This window comes from Syzygium oleosum, unplaced genomic scaffold, assembly GCF_021117445.2.
Source record: "Syzygium oleosum isolate NSW1041296 unplaced genomic scaffold, Sole_v2.1 Sole_v2.31, whole genome shotgun sequence".
Lineage (NCBI taxonomy): Eukaryota > Viridiplantae > Streptophyta > Magnoliopsida > Myrtales > Myrtaceae > Syzygium > Syzygium oleosum.
Genome location: NW_026607515.1, coordinates 2,096,778 through 2,114,363, shown reverse-complemented (window position 1 = coordinate 2,114,363; position 17,586 = coordinate 2,096,778). Strand labels below are relative to the sequence as shown.

Below are 17,586 nucleotides of genomic sequence, written 5' to 3'. Positions count from 1 at the left end.
AGGATGATAGTCCCCTTTCGGTTGATCATAATTTGGCGTTCATGTCTCTAGAATCAGGTTTACTTACGGTATCTTTGCTCTCTTATACTTAAAAAGATTGGACTGAAAGACTTTACATGTTGCATTTATCATCAAATGATTCTGAATCACATGCCTAATTTCAGTTTGCATACAGTACACAGAAAGGAAGACCATAGCTCTTATGCTCTGGAGTATCTGACAAGTCTAACGGATTGGGAGGACGAGGGAAAAAAGAGAGAGGAAGAACACAGAATCAACACAAGCACAGATGAAAAACGAGAATATATCAGCCAGCAAAATGAATTCAGTGGCCAGTAGAGCTTTCAACGAAGCCAGAAGTGCCAAAGTTCGTTATTTCAACCATGGAAGAGCTAGAACTTACATAGATCATATCTTAAGTAGAGCACATACATAAACACAAGTACAAGTAGAAAGGCAACCAAACTACTATTCTCCTGCTGTAGAACTAGGGCAGATTTCAGTCAAACCTCGAGGGGTTTCAGAGTTTCCACATTCCAGAAGACTTAGGTAACTTCTGCATAGAACAGATTAGGCAACTAATGGGAGGATTGATTTGATGCCATAATTAGTCTGGAAAGTCCTCGTCTATAAAGTACCAACTCCAGGTCCTCCAACAGTCTTGCTCATATTATTGAGATTAGTTTGACGCAACTGAACCTGATGCACGTGCTCTTTCCTTGACAACCGGTTCTGGTCCTGAGGGAGAATGAGAGTCGGGAAACAACATCATCAGACGGAAAAAGTCAGTATTAAGAACTATCCTAACTGTGCAACATACAATTGACCCACCAGGAAAGGATGAAACAAATAGGATAAACTAAATAACCCAACTTTAAGCAGGAAAGAGGCAAAGAGGAGGTAATAAGAAACTGCACAGTACAGACACAGAGAACTAAGATGATGGGACAGATAACGTGGGTTCTTCAACCATTCATATATTCAGAGAACGGCGGTATGCAATCTGGATATACAGATGGCACAAGAAATAAAATTCTGTCGGCAAACATGCAAGCGAGTGATTTAGTCCAGAACTCAAGGATGGGAAGAGCTCAATTGTGCCAAACAGCTTGCCATCCTTAAGAGCCGATTGTTTTCAACCGCATAAGCACAGCCAGCTCCAGGGTCAAAGAAGAAGAACCAACTAAGAAGCACATAACGCTAAGAGCTTAAAAGGAATCCCTTCTAGGTTTTACAAAGTTAAAAGCGAAATCTAAGACTATCATATGTCCCACAAAGCAAAGTCACAAGCAATCTCAATCCCAATTCAACAGGCACTTCAGTCCAAAGAAAGAGCCTCACTATCAATTTCATCACTAAAAGTAGCAGCATAGAAGTGCTTACGGGAAATGAGGGCCTTTGGCCTGGTCTTGAACAATATCCGATGCCTGATAATGCCAACAACTTCTAGCTCAACCTTCGGTGAATCGGCTGAATCAGTATTAGAGCTTTGCTCCGCATCCACAAGTTTTACTTTCTTCAATACCAGAAATGGTTTCTTCAGCGGCACTTTTGAGCCCGTTAATTCATGATAGCCAACAGTAAAAGTGTAGACTTCCTGAACAGAAACCCCAATATAACAAGCTTAAATTTTGGTATGTCAAGACAAAAGAATCAGAAGAGGACTGAAATCTTGAAAACAAACTGAAAAGCCACAGATAATTTTCCAGTTACTCTGTTACAACAGCCAGAAGTAAAAGCAAGTCCAGGCGGAGCTAGAAAGTACTTAAGGAAATAGAGCTACATACAAATAAAAAAAGCATTTTTTCTTTTTGGGAGGGGGAGGTGGGTGTTGGGTACTACATCCTCGGATAGAAATAAGCAAAGCCTATTTCTCGACACAACAAGCAACCATCCCTAAGACACTTCGATAGAGATGACATTTACACGAACCTGCGACGAAGGACGACAAAGCTTTCCAATTTCAAGGTTTTGCAGCTGATCTTGGAACGAAGGCTGAACTTCAACCACGCCTTGCAATTCGACGACGGCCCACTCAGGGCAGCTTCCATCCCCACAACCACACTTCAATTGAATCTGCATTGGTGTCGTATCCTCCCTGCAAACATCAGAAATGCTTGGGATCAGCTCTATAATGAAGCAGACATTCCAGAATCTAATGGACCGAGAGCATTATCCACCGCCCGCAATAGCAAAGCAAACATTTGCCGGTACCGGAGAGATCACACCTGCAGGCAATAACAAGCCACCAAGATAGACCGACACCAAGCTCGTTCGACGTCACCTACCTGCTCCACGACACGATACCTCGGGATTTTCCGAGTCTAATAAAGCATACAGCAATCTCATTCAATTACACTAGTTCAAAAAATCTGCAATACCAAAACGAAATACTCCTAATCAATGCCCACCCGCCAATACAAAAACCCCAGCTTTGATTCTCGGATCTTCGACAAACATTGCGAGCTCGAGGAGCAACAAGTAGAACATCCCCCACCATTATAGCGTACGAAAATTGAAAAAATAAAAACGAGAAGAGAATCATGAGAAAGCGAGAAAGAAACGATTTTTCTTGCTCGCGAGTACAGCCGCTCGGTTGCTTAGGGTTGAGAAAGGACCTGTGAAGAGATCGGACCCGGTGAGGCGGCGCCGGAGGAGGCGGAGATGCGGAGGTTTCCGCCGTCGACGGAGGTTGATTCCGATGGAGAAATCTCCGAGAGAGCGAGAGAGAGAGACGATTGCGAAGCTTGTAGAAGATTTGCGAAGGAACTTGCTTTGTTCAATCGGAAGAGCGCGCGAACTGGAAATGAAGGGGTTTTTCTTTTTTCTTTTTTATTTTGGGTCCCCGCCAAATTTAATTGGAATTTCGATTTTCTTGTTCTTTTTGTGTCCAGTTAAATTTCCGACCCAAAACTATATCTCCAGTAAAATCGCACTTGGAATTGATTACTTCGTTTTGAAATCGTCAACTTTTAATTTCTTATAAGCTGTCATAACCTCTCCATTCAAATCTTAATTAAAACTGACACGTTTGTTGAAATTGATAAGAGTTTGGAGTCTGTTGATGTCCGAACGGAGAGAAGAGTTTATATCGAGTTATTTGAAGGTTTTTACATGATGCTATTTTTTAGTGTACCTTGATGAATAAGCCAGCAAGGCGCTCATCACCTAATTTGGTATGTAAGTTCATGGGTTGTAAGAAAAACCGCTCAAATCGAACCAATCTAACCCGAACAAAAAAACTTCGGATCTTTTCTAAACGGGTTTCCTTTCGGTTCAGGCGACAAGTAAAAACAATGGGCTTCTGACGGTTCAATTCGGTTTCAAGTCATAAACTAGAAATGACCCGAAATTCGTTACCGAACTTGTTTCAAAATCAAAACAATCGGAGTAAATGCGAAGCACATTCACAGAACACACCAAAAGAAAACCCTAGCGTTTTCGGTGACCATTTTCAGCATCGGAATCGAATGCCATTGCCTTACATTCGCTTGACTTGCCAAACAGAACATTTTCGGGTTAAACAAAAGACGACAACGACCGCGGCTCTTCCTTCCTCAAATGAACTTCCACATTTTCTGTGACATTTTCTCTGCCAGCACGCGGATCACGACTTGCCATAGTCATTTTCTACGAGAAATAATAGACTGGATTCGTGAGGAGTCGCCGTTTTGAAAAGAAGAACAAAGATGGAATAACCTTGGCGGCCTTAAAAAGAGAGAAGACAGCATCACCTTGGTGCAATGCAGTTGACTAGACATCCATGGCTTAAAATAAAGTGCACCTGGTACAGTTGTACTAAATCAGATGTACACTTGCAAGTTTAGCCACAGCTTTATCTCCCAAGGGGTAAGGGCACCCAGCAGCTGGAGGACTAAAGAAACTAAAAGCTACCACTTGGGGCCCCTTGGATTTTCCAGAATCTATTGACATAATACAGAGCAAGCATCCCCATGAGCCTATCGAACAAAATGCCTCAAGGAGCAACAACAGGCACTTCTTGGAGAACCCCCACTACCCTCCTTATCTATGAGTCAAAGCTAAGTTAAATGAATAATGATTGGTTTAACAAACAAAAGGTGTATCTGTGAGGGCAGCAACTGCGGGAAAAAAAGCCACAATGGGAAACGCCCGGTACACCGTTCCATGGCGACACGAGATTACAGATTACAATAAGGTGACATGTCAGACTAACTAGAGAAATCAATACAAAAGACTTTCCTTTCAGGAAGCATTTGCATCCGGAAGAGAGCTTATGATGGACCTGCACCAGAAAAGATGGACAGAAATGATGAACCCAAACTAAAGGCTCACTATTCTGGCTTGGAAAGCACGGTGAATCAAAGCTCGAAACTTTCTGCTCTAAATGCTCTAAATGTTTCTCCTACCTGTACAGATTCATTTGATTAAAATGGGATAGCGGTTTCGCCCTATCTCTGGCATTTGTTGCTTCTGTCCTGACGGTGTTGGCGTCGAACACTACCACTTGATCTTTGGAAATCAACATTACTGGTATGTGGTGCCGCGGGCACTAACCCCGCTTGAGGTCTACAGACGGGCTTAACTGCCGTATCAGAATGCTGCCACAACAAATCAGTCCGACAAAAGTTATCTAGACCAGCATTGGACAAATTCAAGTCACTAGCTTCTTGCATTTGTGATGAACGCATCTGTTGCTGGATCAGGTCATGTACGTCCAAACCATATTCCACAGGAATCGCACCAGTGAGAGTTTTTATTGCGAACTCAATGCACGGATCCTCCCATGAATCCCCGAAAGGTAAGTTCAGAGAGGAGCCTGGCACATCACCAGCAGTTTCTACAGCACTAACTTTCCCCGCATGTTTTTCTGGCTGAGCTAGTTTCTGAAGTGGCAGAACAGCACCACACCCCTGCTTTTCGTTGTCCTCTTTCTCAGTTTCCATGTTTTCACCATGCACATTTGAGTGAACCAAGTCCCCGAAAGAGTTCCTGCTATTGCTGAATTCAAGTGCATTCTCGGTGGAAGTATCGAAACTTATACCAGTGAGGGTTTTTATAGCAAACTCAATGCATGGATCAGAAAGTATATCCTGAGAAGGCAGATCAAAAGGCAGTACTGGGCTCTCTTCAGATTTATGTATAGATTCAACATTTCCAGGATGTTCACTTGCAATAGATAAGCTCTCCTGTTGTGATGGTTTTGTGCCTCCTTGCTTCTTTTTATCGTCTTCCTTGTTTCCTTCCGAGTCTTCAGGATCTTCTTTGCAAGCAGCCACCAGCTTGGAAGGATCTTCAGCTTCCTCCGCTTTGCCAGTGCATTTTGTGTCTCGTTGCAGCCCAAGTTGATCCATACTTTGGGATTCCGGAGCAACAGCACTACCACTTGTGGTATCTTTAGCCTGACTAGCTTCTTCCTGATTGACATGCTTTGCTGGGCCTCTATTTGCTCGAACTGTTGTTATTTCCACTGTGGGATCAACAGCAATTCCAGCAAGTCGTTTTGAAGCTCGCCGAGGCACATCAATCTCTTTCTTCTTCTTCCGGGATTTTTGGATGGAAACTTCAGTCTCTTTGTTTCCTTCTGCCACCACCGTATGCGGCGAATGCTCCTCAGAGAGGGCTCTGCCTTCGGGAACTGGAAGATCCTTTTCACTGCAGTTGCTCTTCTCTTGATTCTGCTCTAGACCTTCAGCATCTGCAAGTCTTGAGCTGCCAAAATTAGTTCCCTCCCTGCCCACTGCATCTACAGAGATTCCACAAGCTGCAAGATCATAATTAGGTCGCCTTGTTTATAACATATAAAGATAGGGAAGAAGATGCTTCAAGTACAATGGTGATTAGGCTTACATCCAGGTACGGGCACGACTTCTTCAGGTTGGTCAGATATAGACATATGTTTATCTGTCGCATGTTCACTCTGTCGTGATCCCTGATCATCTGTACTTTCAGTTTCAGAAACCGATAATTTCTGCTTCTTGGTAACAACAGGTGACTAAGGCAGAACGAAAAGACAATACGACAGATAAGTCCAAATCTTACAAAAATCTGAATGAGATTTCAACTTGCAACCTAACAACAAGAACTAATCTCTGTAAAGCAGAGTAAAAACAATATGCAAGGCTAAGAATTAAGGCATCCACACTGTCAAGATAAGCATGCAATACACCTTTAGAGCTAAATGAAAGAACCATAGGTCATGGTCATCAACTCAACACCACTCGTCTAAATATGTTCCCAGGATAACTTTCACACCTGTGAGTAGAATAATTCGTTTGAAATATGAGGACGAAGGTACTAAGGTAGGGTTTTGAAAGCATATAGATGATTAAGTGACAGTCTATGTATGAACAATTACGAGACATTTCTTTCCATTTCCATCTTTTGGTCAAATCAGGTGCTCCATGGATCTGTCAAAAACATGTTGAACTCGATAGTAAGATTCACATCCTTTTGATCAATTGACGTTAGACTTGAATTCGTTCTTTGTTCCTTTAAGGGATTCAATTGGTAAAATATCAAATCGAACAAAACTAACAACCATAGTATCGACAGCAGTTTGAAAGAAAGAAATCAATCCAACCAACCTGGACTGGACAACAGATCGATCCAGCCAGTCTCAGTTGGTTCCTCAATTATAACTCTTTATTTCTTCTCGTCATCCTTATTTTCTGCTTTAAAATGTATGGTTATGTGACAAACAACATATTTAGAAACCAACCCAAACCCAAATACACTCGACGGACCTGAACTGGACCTCGACCCAAACCAGACTAAACCCAAAGCTTCCCATCTAGTCTGGTAGATTTATCAGGATTTTCAGTTACATAGGTTTCATGTACAATACCCTTTAAATTCTCTATCTCCAATAGATATCCACATCTGCAGGTACAGTAATAACGTCATCCTTACTCCTTATGACCACTATATCTCATAATGCCAGGATTCCCAAAGAAGCAATGCCATGAAGATACATTTCTCTGTTTAAGTCTAATCTCAATCTATTCCATCAGCCGACACATAAAAAAGAAAAAAGACACATGCACCACGATTTTAGTAGTGATAGCCTCTTAGAGTAGGAAATAGTAAATCAGATTACGTTGAACTTGCCATATTTACAAGTGCTCCAAGAGTTTCACCAGCAGTCACTAAATCTTAGCTATTAAGGGCGACAACATCACGATTTCTCAATAGAGTAGATCACATACAAACGATGTGCCATCGGAGAACTGAGGTATTCATGTAAAGTAAAGGGAAATTAGAAGTTGACTGATGGCAAAACAAAAACTTCATACTCACTCACAGTGATTTTGCTGTCTTCTAAATCAGCATCAATCTCATCTTTGTCTAGGGGCTTATATGCAAGCCTCCCAATGTCCCCAGTTTCAAGATAGCGACGGACATCTTTCATCGAACGGAATACATATCCACTCACAGGGTCAGTGTAGTACTGCAGAAATTGGATGCCACTTCAAAAACAACCATTTCCAGGGTCTAGGAACGCAAAAAAAATCTGAGATGGTTTTATATATAAAATAAGAGCATGAAGGATAGTTCATGCATTGCCCGCTTGGATTGCATCGAGTCCGAGCTAGACATAAAGGAAGATTAAGCTATGATGCAAAGCCATGGTAGAAGAATACTGAATTTAAAATATGAAAGTTGATGGAAGCGACATACAAAAGATTGGAAATTGATACCACTTCAGTATGAGCACAACAAGAGATGAGATCAAATACCGGATCTCTCCTGACGACAGTACCATTCTTCCTTTTAACTTTCATTTCTTTGGTCCATCCCTCGGGTAACCCTTCTGCCACAACCTTTTCAACTACAACCTAGATTGCTTGAAACGTCAAAAACTTAAATTAGAAGTGAAAGACGATAATACAGCACAATCATCAAAACAAGACAATGGAAACAACTTTTTCACGAACATTTACAGTAGGCTGCTGACGCCGCGCTTTGTTCTTCTGCCTCAAATTGGGAGAGCCACTTTCTATCTTGTTTTCATGAGCTTCTTTTGCAGATTCCTCAAGGCTGAATATTTTCTCCTCTTCAAAAGTAGAAGAGCTGATCCATGGAGTGTCACTGAAAACATCTTTTGGGGACTGCTGATGGCTGCCCTTGTCCTCCTCTCTGATTAAAGTAGAGTGGTTTTCTGCACTTTCACTACAAACCATTTTCATCGGTCGATCAAGATCAACCTTCTGTCCTACGGGAAGAAGAGTACAGCTGTCTACAGCACCGCCACAAACAATTTTCTCCCCTTTGAAAGTAGGAGAGCCGCTCTCTACAGTATTGCACGAAAAATCTTTTGAAGAATGCTCAAGGCCAATCTTTTGCTCCTCTTTGGACGGAGGGGTGCAGTTTCCTACAATGTGATCATTGCAATTTTTGTCAAATTGATCAGGGTGGACCTTTTTATCCTCTGTTGATGGAAAGGAGTTGATGTGTGCAATGCCATCACAAGCACTGCCCACAGATTGCTCAAGGAGGACATTTTTCTCCTCCTTCGATTGAGGAGAATTGTGTTGTACAGTTTTCAGATGGCGCAACACCTCCACCTTGGAAGAAAATCTGATTCCATCAGGAGAGGTGTAAAGCTGCACGGACATGGAAACCCCGTAAAAGTCGCAACTACCAAAAATTTCGGAAATAAATTGAGACATTAGATCTCATGACCACAGGAATAAACTGAAGCCAAACCATTCCCAGATTACCGCACATGCATTTATTACAGAATGCTTTCATCTCGGTTCTGCGCTGAAATTCATTAAATCAGCTAAGAGAAGGAAGCAAATATGATCCACTCTCTCCTTCCTTACTCAATAGAAAAAGGAAAGTTATATAAGCTGTCATAGACTGAACTAGCACAGTCACATCACATACACATTTGTTCCTGAAAACCTTCAGAGTTCGAGTGGCAGAGGAAAGGAAAATGGATGTTCTCTTAATATAAGAGCATGGAAGTGAAAACCTGCATATCTTGATCGGTAATAAGATTACAACTATGTATGGACAAGGTGGCCTTGAAAGAAGAGAACAAGATCAAGAGAAAGGGAAATAGTAAGATGCTTTTGGCGGGATGGCGGTAACATAGCAAGAAAGCGGGAAGTTGGGGTAGCCATAAGGAAAGGAGTTTGATCTGCCTCAAAACTAGTTCTATAGTTCCTTCCAAACGTGATGGGACTATGAATGGAAACGGAAATCTAACACCATCGAAGCATAAACTGGCATCTAAAGAAACAGAAATGAACTGACCAGTATCAAGCCGTGCTCTTGAAATGAGCGGTTTTGGCTTCGATATCTTTAGATGCCAGTTTACGCTTCGAGGGAGTTAGATTTCCGTTTCCGTTCATAACCCGTCACTTTAGGAAAGAATCGTGGAACTAATTATGAGGAAGATCAACTCCTTTCCTTTTACTTACCCAAACTTCCCGCTTTCTTGCTACGAAACCGCCATCCCGCCAAAAGGCATCTTACTATTTCCCCCTTCTATTCCCCACGATTCCCTCCATCCAAACACCAGTAACTAATTTCCAACTAACAAACGGAGACATCGAAAGCTATCGACCTATCACCCTTTTCCTTTCTTTTTTTTACCACAAAGCCCTGAACACTGCATGCAACCCGACACTTCGGACGATCATGAGAAAGACCCGGCCATCTCCCTCGGTGCCCCAACCGCAGCATATGCAATCTAATGAACAAGTACCTCCAAAACCCACGTCAACAATGCCAATTTCAATGGCCAGCCCGCGACATAGCTTAACCAAAAGCAAGCAGCTAACAGCAACCTCAAATTGCAAAATTGAAAGCCACCCCGAACTAACAGGAAAAACCTCCCGGGCTAACGAGCACCAGAGCACAAAGGTAAAGACACCCGACGGAGCATATCCATCCGCAGCGGAACGAATTAATAGACAAGAGGACGCAAAACCGAAGCTTTTCTCCCCGTTCCCTCCGAGAAGCTGAAACAAAATCAAGCCTTACCCTATCCTTTCGGCCGCTCCGCTTCACTCTGACATCCACAGTCCAGCCCGCGGGGTGCCACTCGTCGGAGCCGTCGTCCGCCATTTCCCCTCCCCCCCCGGAGCCCCGGCCCTCTCCGGCGCCGATCACCGGCCCTCGACCCACTCCCGTAAAATCACTTCCCCCCACCACACCACCTCTCACTCTCTCTCTCTCTGCGCACGTTGGAGTAAATGAAGAGACCGCACGAAAGCGAGAGCGAGCGAGAGAGAGAGAGAGAGAGCATATGCAAGAGGGCGTTATAGGGGAGGAGGGGGAGGGGCAAAAGGGTAAATTAGAGGACCACGTGTTGCCGAACTCGGATTTGCTGCCAATCGAGAAGCGAAGCTCTAACTCTTCCCTTTTGATCTTTTGACGTCGAAATGAGATGGAATGGGGGGGGGTCCGTTACGCCCGCTCTACTGCCGCTTTACTTCCCCCTCCCTGGACACTTCTGTCCTCCTCCGTCCGCGGATATCACGACGGACGACCCTCCTCGAATCCCGCGCCTCCTGCGACGACGGCGACGACATCGTCATCGTGGCCATTGACGGCCGCATGCTCCGCGTGCGCTCGCCTCTGTTTTCCTCGTCGGATTGGGAGTCAAAAGCGGGAGGAAGAAGCTCGACCCCAGAAGTTGTGGCTCGCGCGAGCACGGGAAGACCGGGAGGAGATTTTGGGTTGGATACGGCGGGGTAGATTCGGCATTTCGCCGGGGGCGATGCTCGGTGGGTGATTTTCCAGATGTGCCCCCGGCGCCCATCCCCCAATGGCCTTGGTTACGGGCAGCAACTGGACACTCCTGTGAGTGGGGACTACGAGGTTGCGTGTGCGTGCGGGCGTGCGTGCTCGCTCTTCGGACAAAAATGATGAGGGCCTACTGGGCTTGGGCTTGGGCCTGGGCCTGGGAGTTTTACTTGGGTATGGGCCTCTATGTATGGGCCTCTATGCGGGTTCTGGTTACACCGGTCCATGACCCGAGCTCTCAGGTCGGGCCTCGTGAACCTTGTTTTGAGGTTTCCTAAGGCGTTGGTTCGGGGTCGGGACGGAGTGGGGACCGAGCCCTAAAAGGTTAGGGCCCGTACCGATCCGCGACGTGAGAAGAACACGGTTGAGCGAATCGTTCTTCTCTTGTTGTACTTAGTGATGTAGCATTGTCGTTGTGGTATAAAATGTCCTGCAATGCTAAGGTGGCGCCAAATTAGCGAAAAACTAACTATGAAAAAAGAAAGAAAAAATGGAAACCCTAATATGACAATGTTAGATATCGCGGGTAAATGAAGCACTTGACTGCACAAATAAAGAACCTCAGAGGACTTGAATGAACGAAACAAAACTCAGAGTACCAAATCGCACAAATAGAGAACGATGGAGGGACTCGATTGCATAAAACAAAAAGTTAAGAAGACCAAATTGCATATACACTTAAACTCAGTGGAATAAACTGTACTTTTTTTTTGGTTGATAATAAACTGCGCTTGACCCAAAATAATATCGTAACAAATGAGTCGAGTTTGGGCAGGTCGAGTGTTGAGGATTGTCGCTTGTCCAAGCCCGCCCACCTAAATGAAGTTTAGGTTGAGCTGGGTCCGGCCCAATGGGCCTCATCTGTGCTGGGCTGGTGACAATTTCACTGGCCCTAAACATTCTCCTGCATTTGAAATGGAATTAGCTATCTTTCTTCAGTAACCTATAGTCTTTGGCATAAGCAAAATGATCAGGGCATTCATGTTTGCTATTATCCTAATTACTTGTGGACTTGTACTTGTTAGGGTCCAAGAAAATCTATAAGTTTTCGCGGTAAGTGACAGTTTCCACATTCATTAGTCCATCAATCTCAACTAATATGAATGAGAAAACGGATGGAATTTGAGATATAAGATTGTGTTCTAATCCAAAGTTAGTCCAGATAAAGCCGATTCAAGCCAAATTCGTCGCTGAAAACATGTGTTTCTCTAGTGCTCGAGATTCAGATCAATTTCCCTATGGACACTTCCTCTGAACCATTGACAGAATTAGTCTCTTCTACCACACTCCATTCTGACAAAGATCAGTTGTCCATGGATAATACACAGGGCTAATAGCTAGAACTGCATGGACAATAGATAACATCTTGAGTCTCAATATCTGCTGAGCAATCTTTTTCTTTTTCACATTAGATTCATGCTGAAAAAATTTTCCTATTACTCCAGGCTGCTAATGTAAAAGCTCTTTCGAACGTGCAGTCTCGATCTTTTGGGCATGCCTGTCATCACTGCTCGTGCGAATCCTTTTACTGGGATTGCTTCGCAGAAGCGAATTGCAGGATGCGTCCCTTTCGAATCATCCATCCATCTGATTAGCTGCGGTATTCTAATGACAACTCTGTTATCATTTATCGAGTGTTCATGTTCCCATAAAGGGCAGTTTCACTTCTCAAACTGAGTACACATGCAGATGAAATATAGATTGAAACAAACCTTTTCGGTAATACTCTCTTTAAGGCTCGCTCAAACAGTAGCTAATAATCCCCCTCCCTTCCTCTTTGGACACAGTATCTCACCAGACAAAAGTCGAAAGATCCTTTTAACCTCTGTACAGACTCGCTTTTTATAAAGAAAATGGAAGAACAGGGATCAGATGACACTCTGCACAATCAAATCAGTTATGAAGTGGATTGGGTCCACACGGGACAAGTCTGCGTGATACCACGTGCATCGAGCCATGTTTCTCACCCCCGGATTTGGCAGATTTGCGAAACGAAGAGATGCTCTGGAAGAAGATAGGAGAATACTTGGCCCATAATCTTTGTTTGCTCACTCCATCGGTGCCTTCATTGATCTGACGGCCACTGGTGACTTGGAACAGAGCTGATATCATGAAGATCATGACAAGCAGAAGATGAGACTTGTGAGCTTTCATGTTCTCAAGGTGGGAAAAGACCCGGAAATAGTATACTGGTTGAATGATAAGTTGGTAGAGTTTTGAATGCTTTGGCAGCTTCAAGAGTCTAGTCTATGTATAATGGACCAGCCTCGGTTGAGTTATATAGTGCAGAGAAATCTGAGTTGTAATTAATAATGAATTTTGTGAGTATTGAGAGATGGTGATCAAAGATGGCTCAGCACCAACAAGAAGAAGGGACCAACCTAGCTATGAGCACTATACAGAGTATCAGATTTAATATTGTTGAAAGACTAATTCAAACTCCTTTCTCTGAGTTAAACTACACGATGCTAAGACTTTCTTTCATGTTAGCAAATCGCATGCCTCTAGAAAACTATATAAGTTGACTTTCGAGTGGTCGCTTTCCGTAAAATAAAAAGAAAAAGAAAATTGCAGGCCCTTCATATACAGCAGGCAGTACCATTCTACCTAATTCCCGGATCTTCACCGACTTCTCGAGCCGTCTGATCTGACGCCATGTCCTGTGTGAACTTCGTCCAAGACATTTGTCAGTTCGCATACTTACGACACACGTAGGACACAAACTTCGTTTCAGAAACTCTGCTGCTAGGTCCAACTAAAGACAATGGCATGCTTTTCAAATCAGCAACAAAATCTGAGCTTTTCAAACCATCAAGACAAAGAGGAGTGCATATCAAATTGTCAAGAATAGCAGGTTGTCTGTCCTAGTAGGATGTAACATTTGGCAAGAAAGTTTTGTAAAGTGACTCTTTTTCTCGTTTGCTTGTTTGGTTCGATGAGCCCATTTTCTAACATTTTGAAACTCATGCCTTGATTTCTGCATATATAATGCAAAGTATACCCGAGAGATATTCCTATTCTGAATTTATGATGACTTTTGACAATGCTTCCGAGCATGCGGGGGCTACCAGAGGAGAATGATGCATGTGAGAAGTACTTTTAGAAATAAAGAATGAACAGTTGACAAATCTCTTGGATAATTAAATCCACAAAGTCAGAAAGAATGCCATCACCGTGCGTGGCTTGTTTGTTAGATTAGGATATAAATGAGATGAAATCGGGCGTATGACCAAATATTATCACTGCTTCTTGTCAATCATCGTGCTCGGAAATTCACTGCTCGAGTATTTGTTGCTCTGATGTATACTTTAACTGTTGACCGAGCAAAACCTGGCGAGTCATGATTCTGTTGAAGCGTACAAATCAGATGAGAGAAGTGTGCAAACGTCGATCGTCCATTCTGACTTCTGCTATAATATTTGGGAGTTTGTATGATGTATGAGAAAATAATTGATCCTTAAACTTCGGTGGTCCTAAAATATGCATTCATCATCGGCTGAATAAAAATAAGGAAGTTGACTTGCAAAGAGGAGATGATGTACTGAGAAGTACCAACTTCTCCATTCTAATAACAATAAAGCAGATCCCAGCTTCTTCATTTCTGCTAAATTCTCTGTTTTATGCTTCTGTTTCTACATTCATCTTGCAACCATGATCAGAGTCCACATTTCCCCTCGTTTTGTCTCGACTTAAAAGCCTGGGATTCTTTCAATATCACCTACTAAAGTCAAACTATTCTGTTTGACATCTTTTTGATGCCTAGATTAAAAGAATTTCTAACTTCTAATAGCCCAAGGTTGTATTATAAACAAATTGGATCTAGCTTGTGATGCATGCCTTGTATCTTCTTGCTCATCCTTGATTCATTCTCTGTTTTTGAAACAGAAAGACAATTTATCACCACTTAAAGATCATGCATCATATATAAAGAAAAAAAGAAAACAAAGATCGTGCATCATATACTGATAGAAAGACCGATTGGATATGCAAAATTAATCGACATCAGACATCACGAATGTGAAGGGAGGTTATGTCAAAACATCCACAAAATTGATACAAGGCTTCAAGGAACTGCCTCTTCTTTTCTTTTCCATCTTTTGGCAGCAATTTGAAATCTAGCGGTTGCTACACTAACCAGAAGGCTATTTCCAGTTCTGAGATTCCTGTCTTTCCCTAACATAGGAGTAACACATATGATCTTGGGATCAGTATAAAGTAAAACTCCACACGATCAGTCAAACTGAAGAGTGTCAACCCTCCATAATTTACAAACATCTGCTATCTAATCCAATATTGTGTTGTCTCAGAGAAACTGAAATTGACTCTTTAGTATAATCTCATATGGGAAGGAAAACCGACACTATTAATTTGCCAATACCGAGCTGAGTGAATGAGCATCTCAGCAACATGAACTGTGATTGATAACACAGTTCCTTTCTTACAATCTGCAATTGAAATAGTACATCACTTATCCGCATATATCCTGGAGCTTGAAGCTTCAATCACGGCTACCACTTGGTTCTTCCAAGAACAAGGTGGCTAGAAAATTAGCTCACATAATGCATAGATCTCAGAAAGGATTCTTCTTTTCCTTGTTCAGTGAGAGAACCAAAAGTATCCCTCAGCTCAATACCAATCCACCACTGCCCAATAAGAGAGAGAGAGAGAGAATTCAATCAGTTGTGAAGTGGGTTTGGTCCACTTGGAACAACTTGATGGGAAACACATATCTGATTCTCCTTGGAGCTCTCAGACATCGAAATGGGAGGACTGGCGGTAAGAAAATGCTCTGATCCTGGAGAAGACGACGTGGTTCCTAAATCAGAGACAGGGATGTACTCTGCATACGTAAACCCAAGAGGTTGTCTGGAGCTAGAGACGTGAATGGTTGCCATAACAATCACTGTGAAGAGAAGTGAAGCAGTATGAATTCTCATGGGTAAGGAATCTGTATTAGCAGAGAAACCTGAAGCAAGGAAGAAACTGGGTTTCAGACTGGCGGATGAGGACACTTATAGAGGATCTGTAACAGGACAGACAAGACTTTTGCATTCAATCATAATTCAAGTACCTTGGGACCAAAAAATTCAACGTGTGCTCTCTCTTTCAAAATAATCATGATCACAACGGGCAATAAAACAAGCCCATTAGTGACATATAACAAGATGTGGGCTTGACCATCAAGGTTAAGATGCACCATTCATGTCCTGTTGCTAAAGTTGTCCTTACCTAAGTTGATCTGTGATAGTACCCTATGGCTCTTGTCAGTATTATGCCCTAAAAGATGTAGTTCACGCTTGTACCATGTCATTCTCTTGTCTCCTTCATTGAGAGGAACCTTGTCAATTCAGTTTCTTCCACATGCCCCATCACAGCCAATTCACCCGAGAGCTCCTATCGAAACATGCCGTTTGAGACGTGCCATTTGAGAATTTGCCGTCTGATAGGATCGACTTATCCTATCACAGCGCCGAAGTGCGATAATATCAGTGTAACTTCACAAAGACACTAAAAGACTGACTAATTGGAAGTCAGTGGCGAGGCAGTTTTATTCAAGAATCAATTTTAAAGGGACCCGGACAATTACTGCATACCTCTATGCACTCTGCGAAGACTGACATGATGTCACATTCGCTCAATCACTGCCAACCTATGAAAGCGATATAGCCTTGTGGTCCCATGCCAGCCACGCCACGCCGACAACATCGGCGGGATCACCCTCCTAGTATTATATGATTTACGAGAACCAAAATACTGCACGAAAAGCAGCATATGAAGTGGCTCCAAGAGAGAAATAAGAAAGTACCCTGGGTATAGCGAGGCGTGGTCTGTGGACGAATTCGGTGGTTTTGGATTGTTTCGTTGTGTTGTCCGGATAACATCTTCCAAGCAGTGCATAAAACATGTAAATCAGATGCCAATTCCAATTCGCTTTCGATGCCTACGACCAGAAATGCCAAAACAACACCTCTTTGGTAGACCAAACCCTTTAAAATTCTTCTTGGTTACAAGTTGCAGTTGTAGTCAATGAGGTCATTTTCAACCGGCCTGTAATGTCAGGCTTCAACATGGGCGGAATTTATGATATACAATTGTCTTCATCGCGCGGTTTGATTAAAATGATGACATATCTACCATCGTACCTGTTGATCCAATTTAATCCCGTTCTAAGTATTTGTCAAGTTGGTTAACCACAGCTGATAAACTATCTCCTGATCAAGCGTAGTCTAAAAACGTGACGAACGTGTCGAACGACGATCACGGTAAACCGGCTCTTTAGTTCGAAGTGGGCCTCCGCTGAATACAAGTATACTTGCAAGTGGCAGTACAACAGGAGGCTGGAATTTTAGGCGACGCGTTATACGTTGCCTTTAACACACCAGACGCTGTAGGTGTTTCTATCAAACTTCAGTCCCAGTACAGAAGGCCATTCTTTTCCTTGAGAAAATCTGGATTTGACGCTGTAGGTGTTTCTATCAAACTACAGTCCCAGTACAGAAGGCCATTCTTTTCCTTGAGAAAATCTGGATTTATACTTTCTAAAATGATAGCTATGGCAAAAAAGAAATTTGCCTACTCAATCTTAGAACTGAATATCCATCCAAAATACTAAAACCAATGTATACGTATTATGATTCTCTTTCTTTTTATCACCCAATTCCTCTTCTCTTTCTTTTTCACCCAACTCCTCTGGCCGTAGCGCGCACTCCCTACCATATCCTTGTACATCCTTCTTGTCCCATCCAAAGAACATGAACAACCAGAAAAATAGCATATGTGCCGTGTGCACCAATAAGATGCAAAATGCTGAGACATACTTCCATGGCTTTCCTCCTGACTCACCGC

General features: G+C 42.8%; 2 protein-coding genes and 1 long non-coding RNA gene across 3 annotated transcripts; all 3 read right to left on the bottom strand.

Moving 5' to 3' along the window:
- Positions 1-288: 288 nt before the first annotated feature.
- On the bottom strand, positions 289-2,777 carry LOC115683201 (uncharacterized). The gene is made up of 4 exons (XM_030607652.2): positions 2,619-2,777; positions 1,933-2,098; positions 1,384-1,597; positions 289-738 (listed from the first exon to the last, which is right to left on the bottom strand). Exons 2-4 carry the CDS (start codon positions 2,080-2,082, stop codon positions 680-682), a joined length of 423 nt encoding a protein of 140 aa, XP_030463512.2. The 5' UTR covers positions 2,083-2,098; positions 2,619-2,777; the 3' UTR covers positions 289-679.
- Positions 2,778-3,997: 1,220 nt separating this feature from the next.
- Positions 3,998-10,136, bottom strand: LOC115683154 (methyl-CpG-binding domain-containing protein 13). Its single transcript, XM_030607589.2, has 7 exons — positions 9,976-10,136; positions 7,917-8,585; positions 7,719-7,817; positions 7,283-7,429; positions 5,830-5,974; positions 4,389-5,743; positions 3,998-4,264 (listed from the first exon to the last, which is right to left on the bottom strand). Exons 1-6 carry the CDS (start codon positions 10,057-10,059, stop codon positions 4,431-4,433), a joined length of 2,457 nt encoding a protein of 818 aa, XP_030463449.2. The 5' UTR covers positions 10,060-10,136; the 3' UTR covers positions 3,998-4,264; positions 4,389-4,430.
- A 4,564-nt stretch (positions 10,137-14,700) lies between these two features.
- LOC115683153 (uncharacterized) lies at positions 14,701-16,813 on the bottom strand. The gene is made up of 2 exons (XR_008814760.1): positions 15,812-16,813; positions 14,701-15,706 (listed from the first exon to the last, which is right to left on the bottom strand). It is a non-coding gene; the product is annotated as an uncharacterized LOC115683153 (long non-coding RNA).
- Between the last annotated feature and the right edge of the window lie 773 nt (positions 16,814-17,586).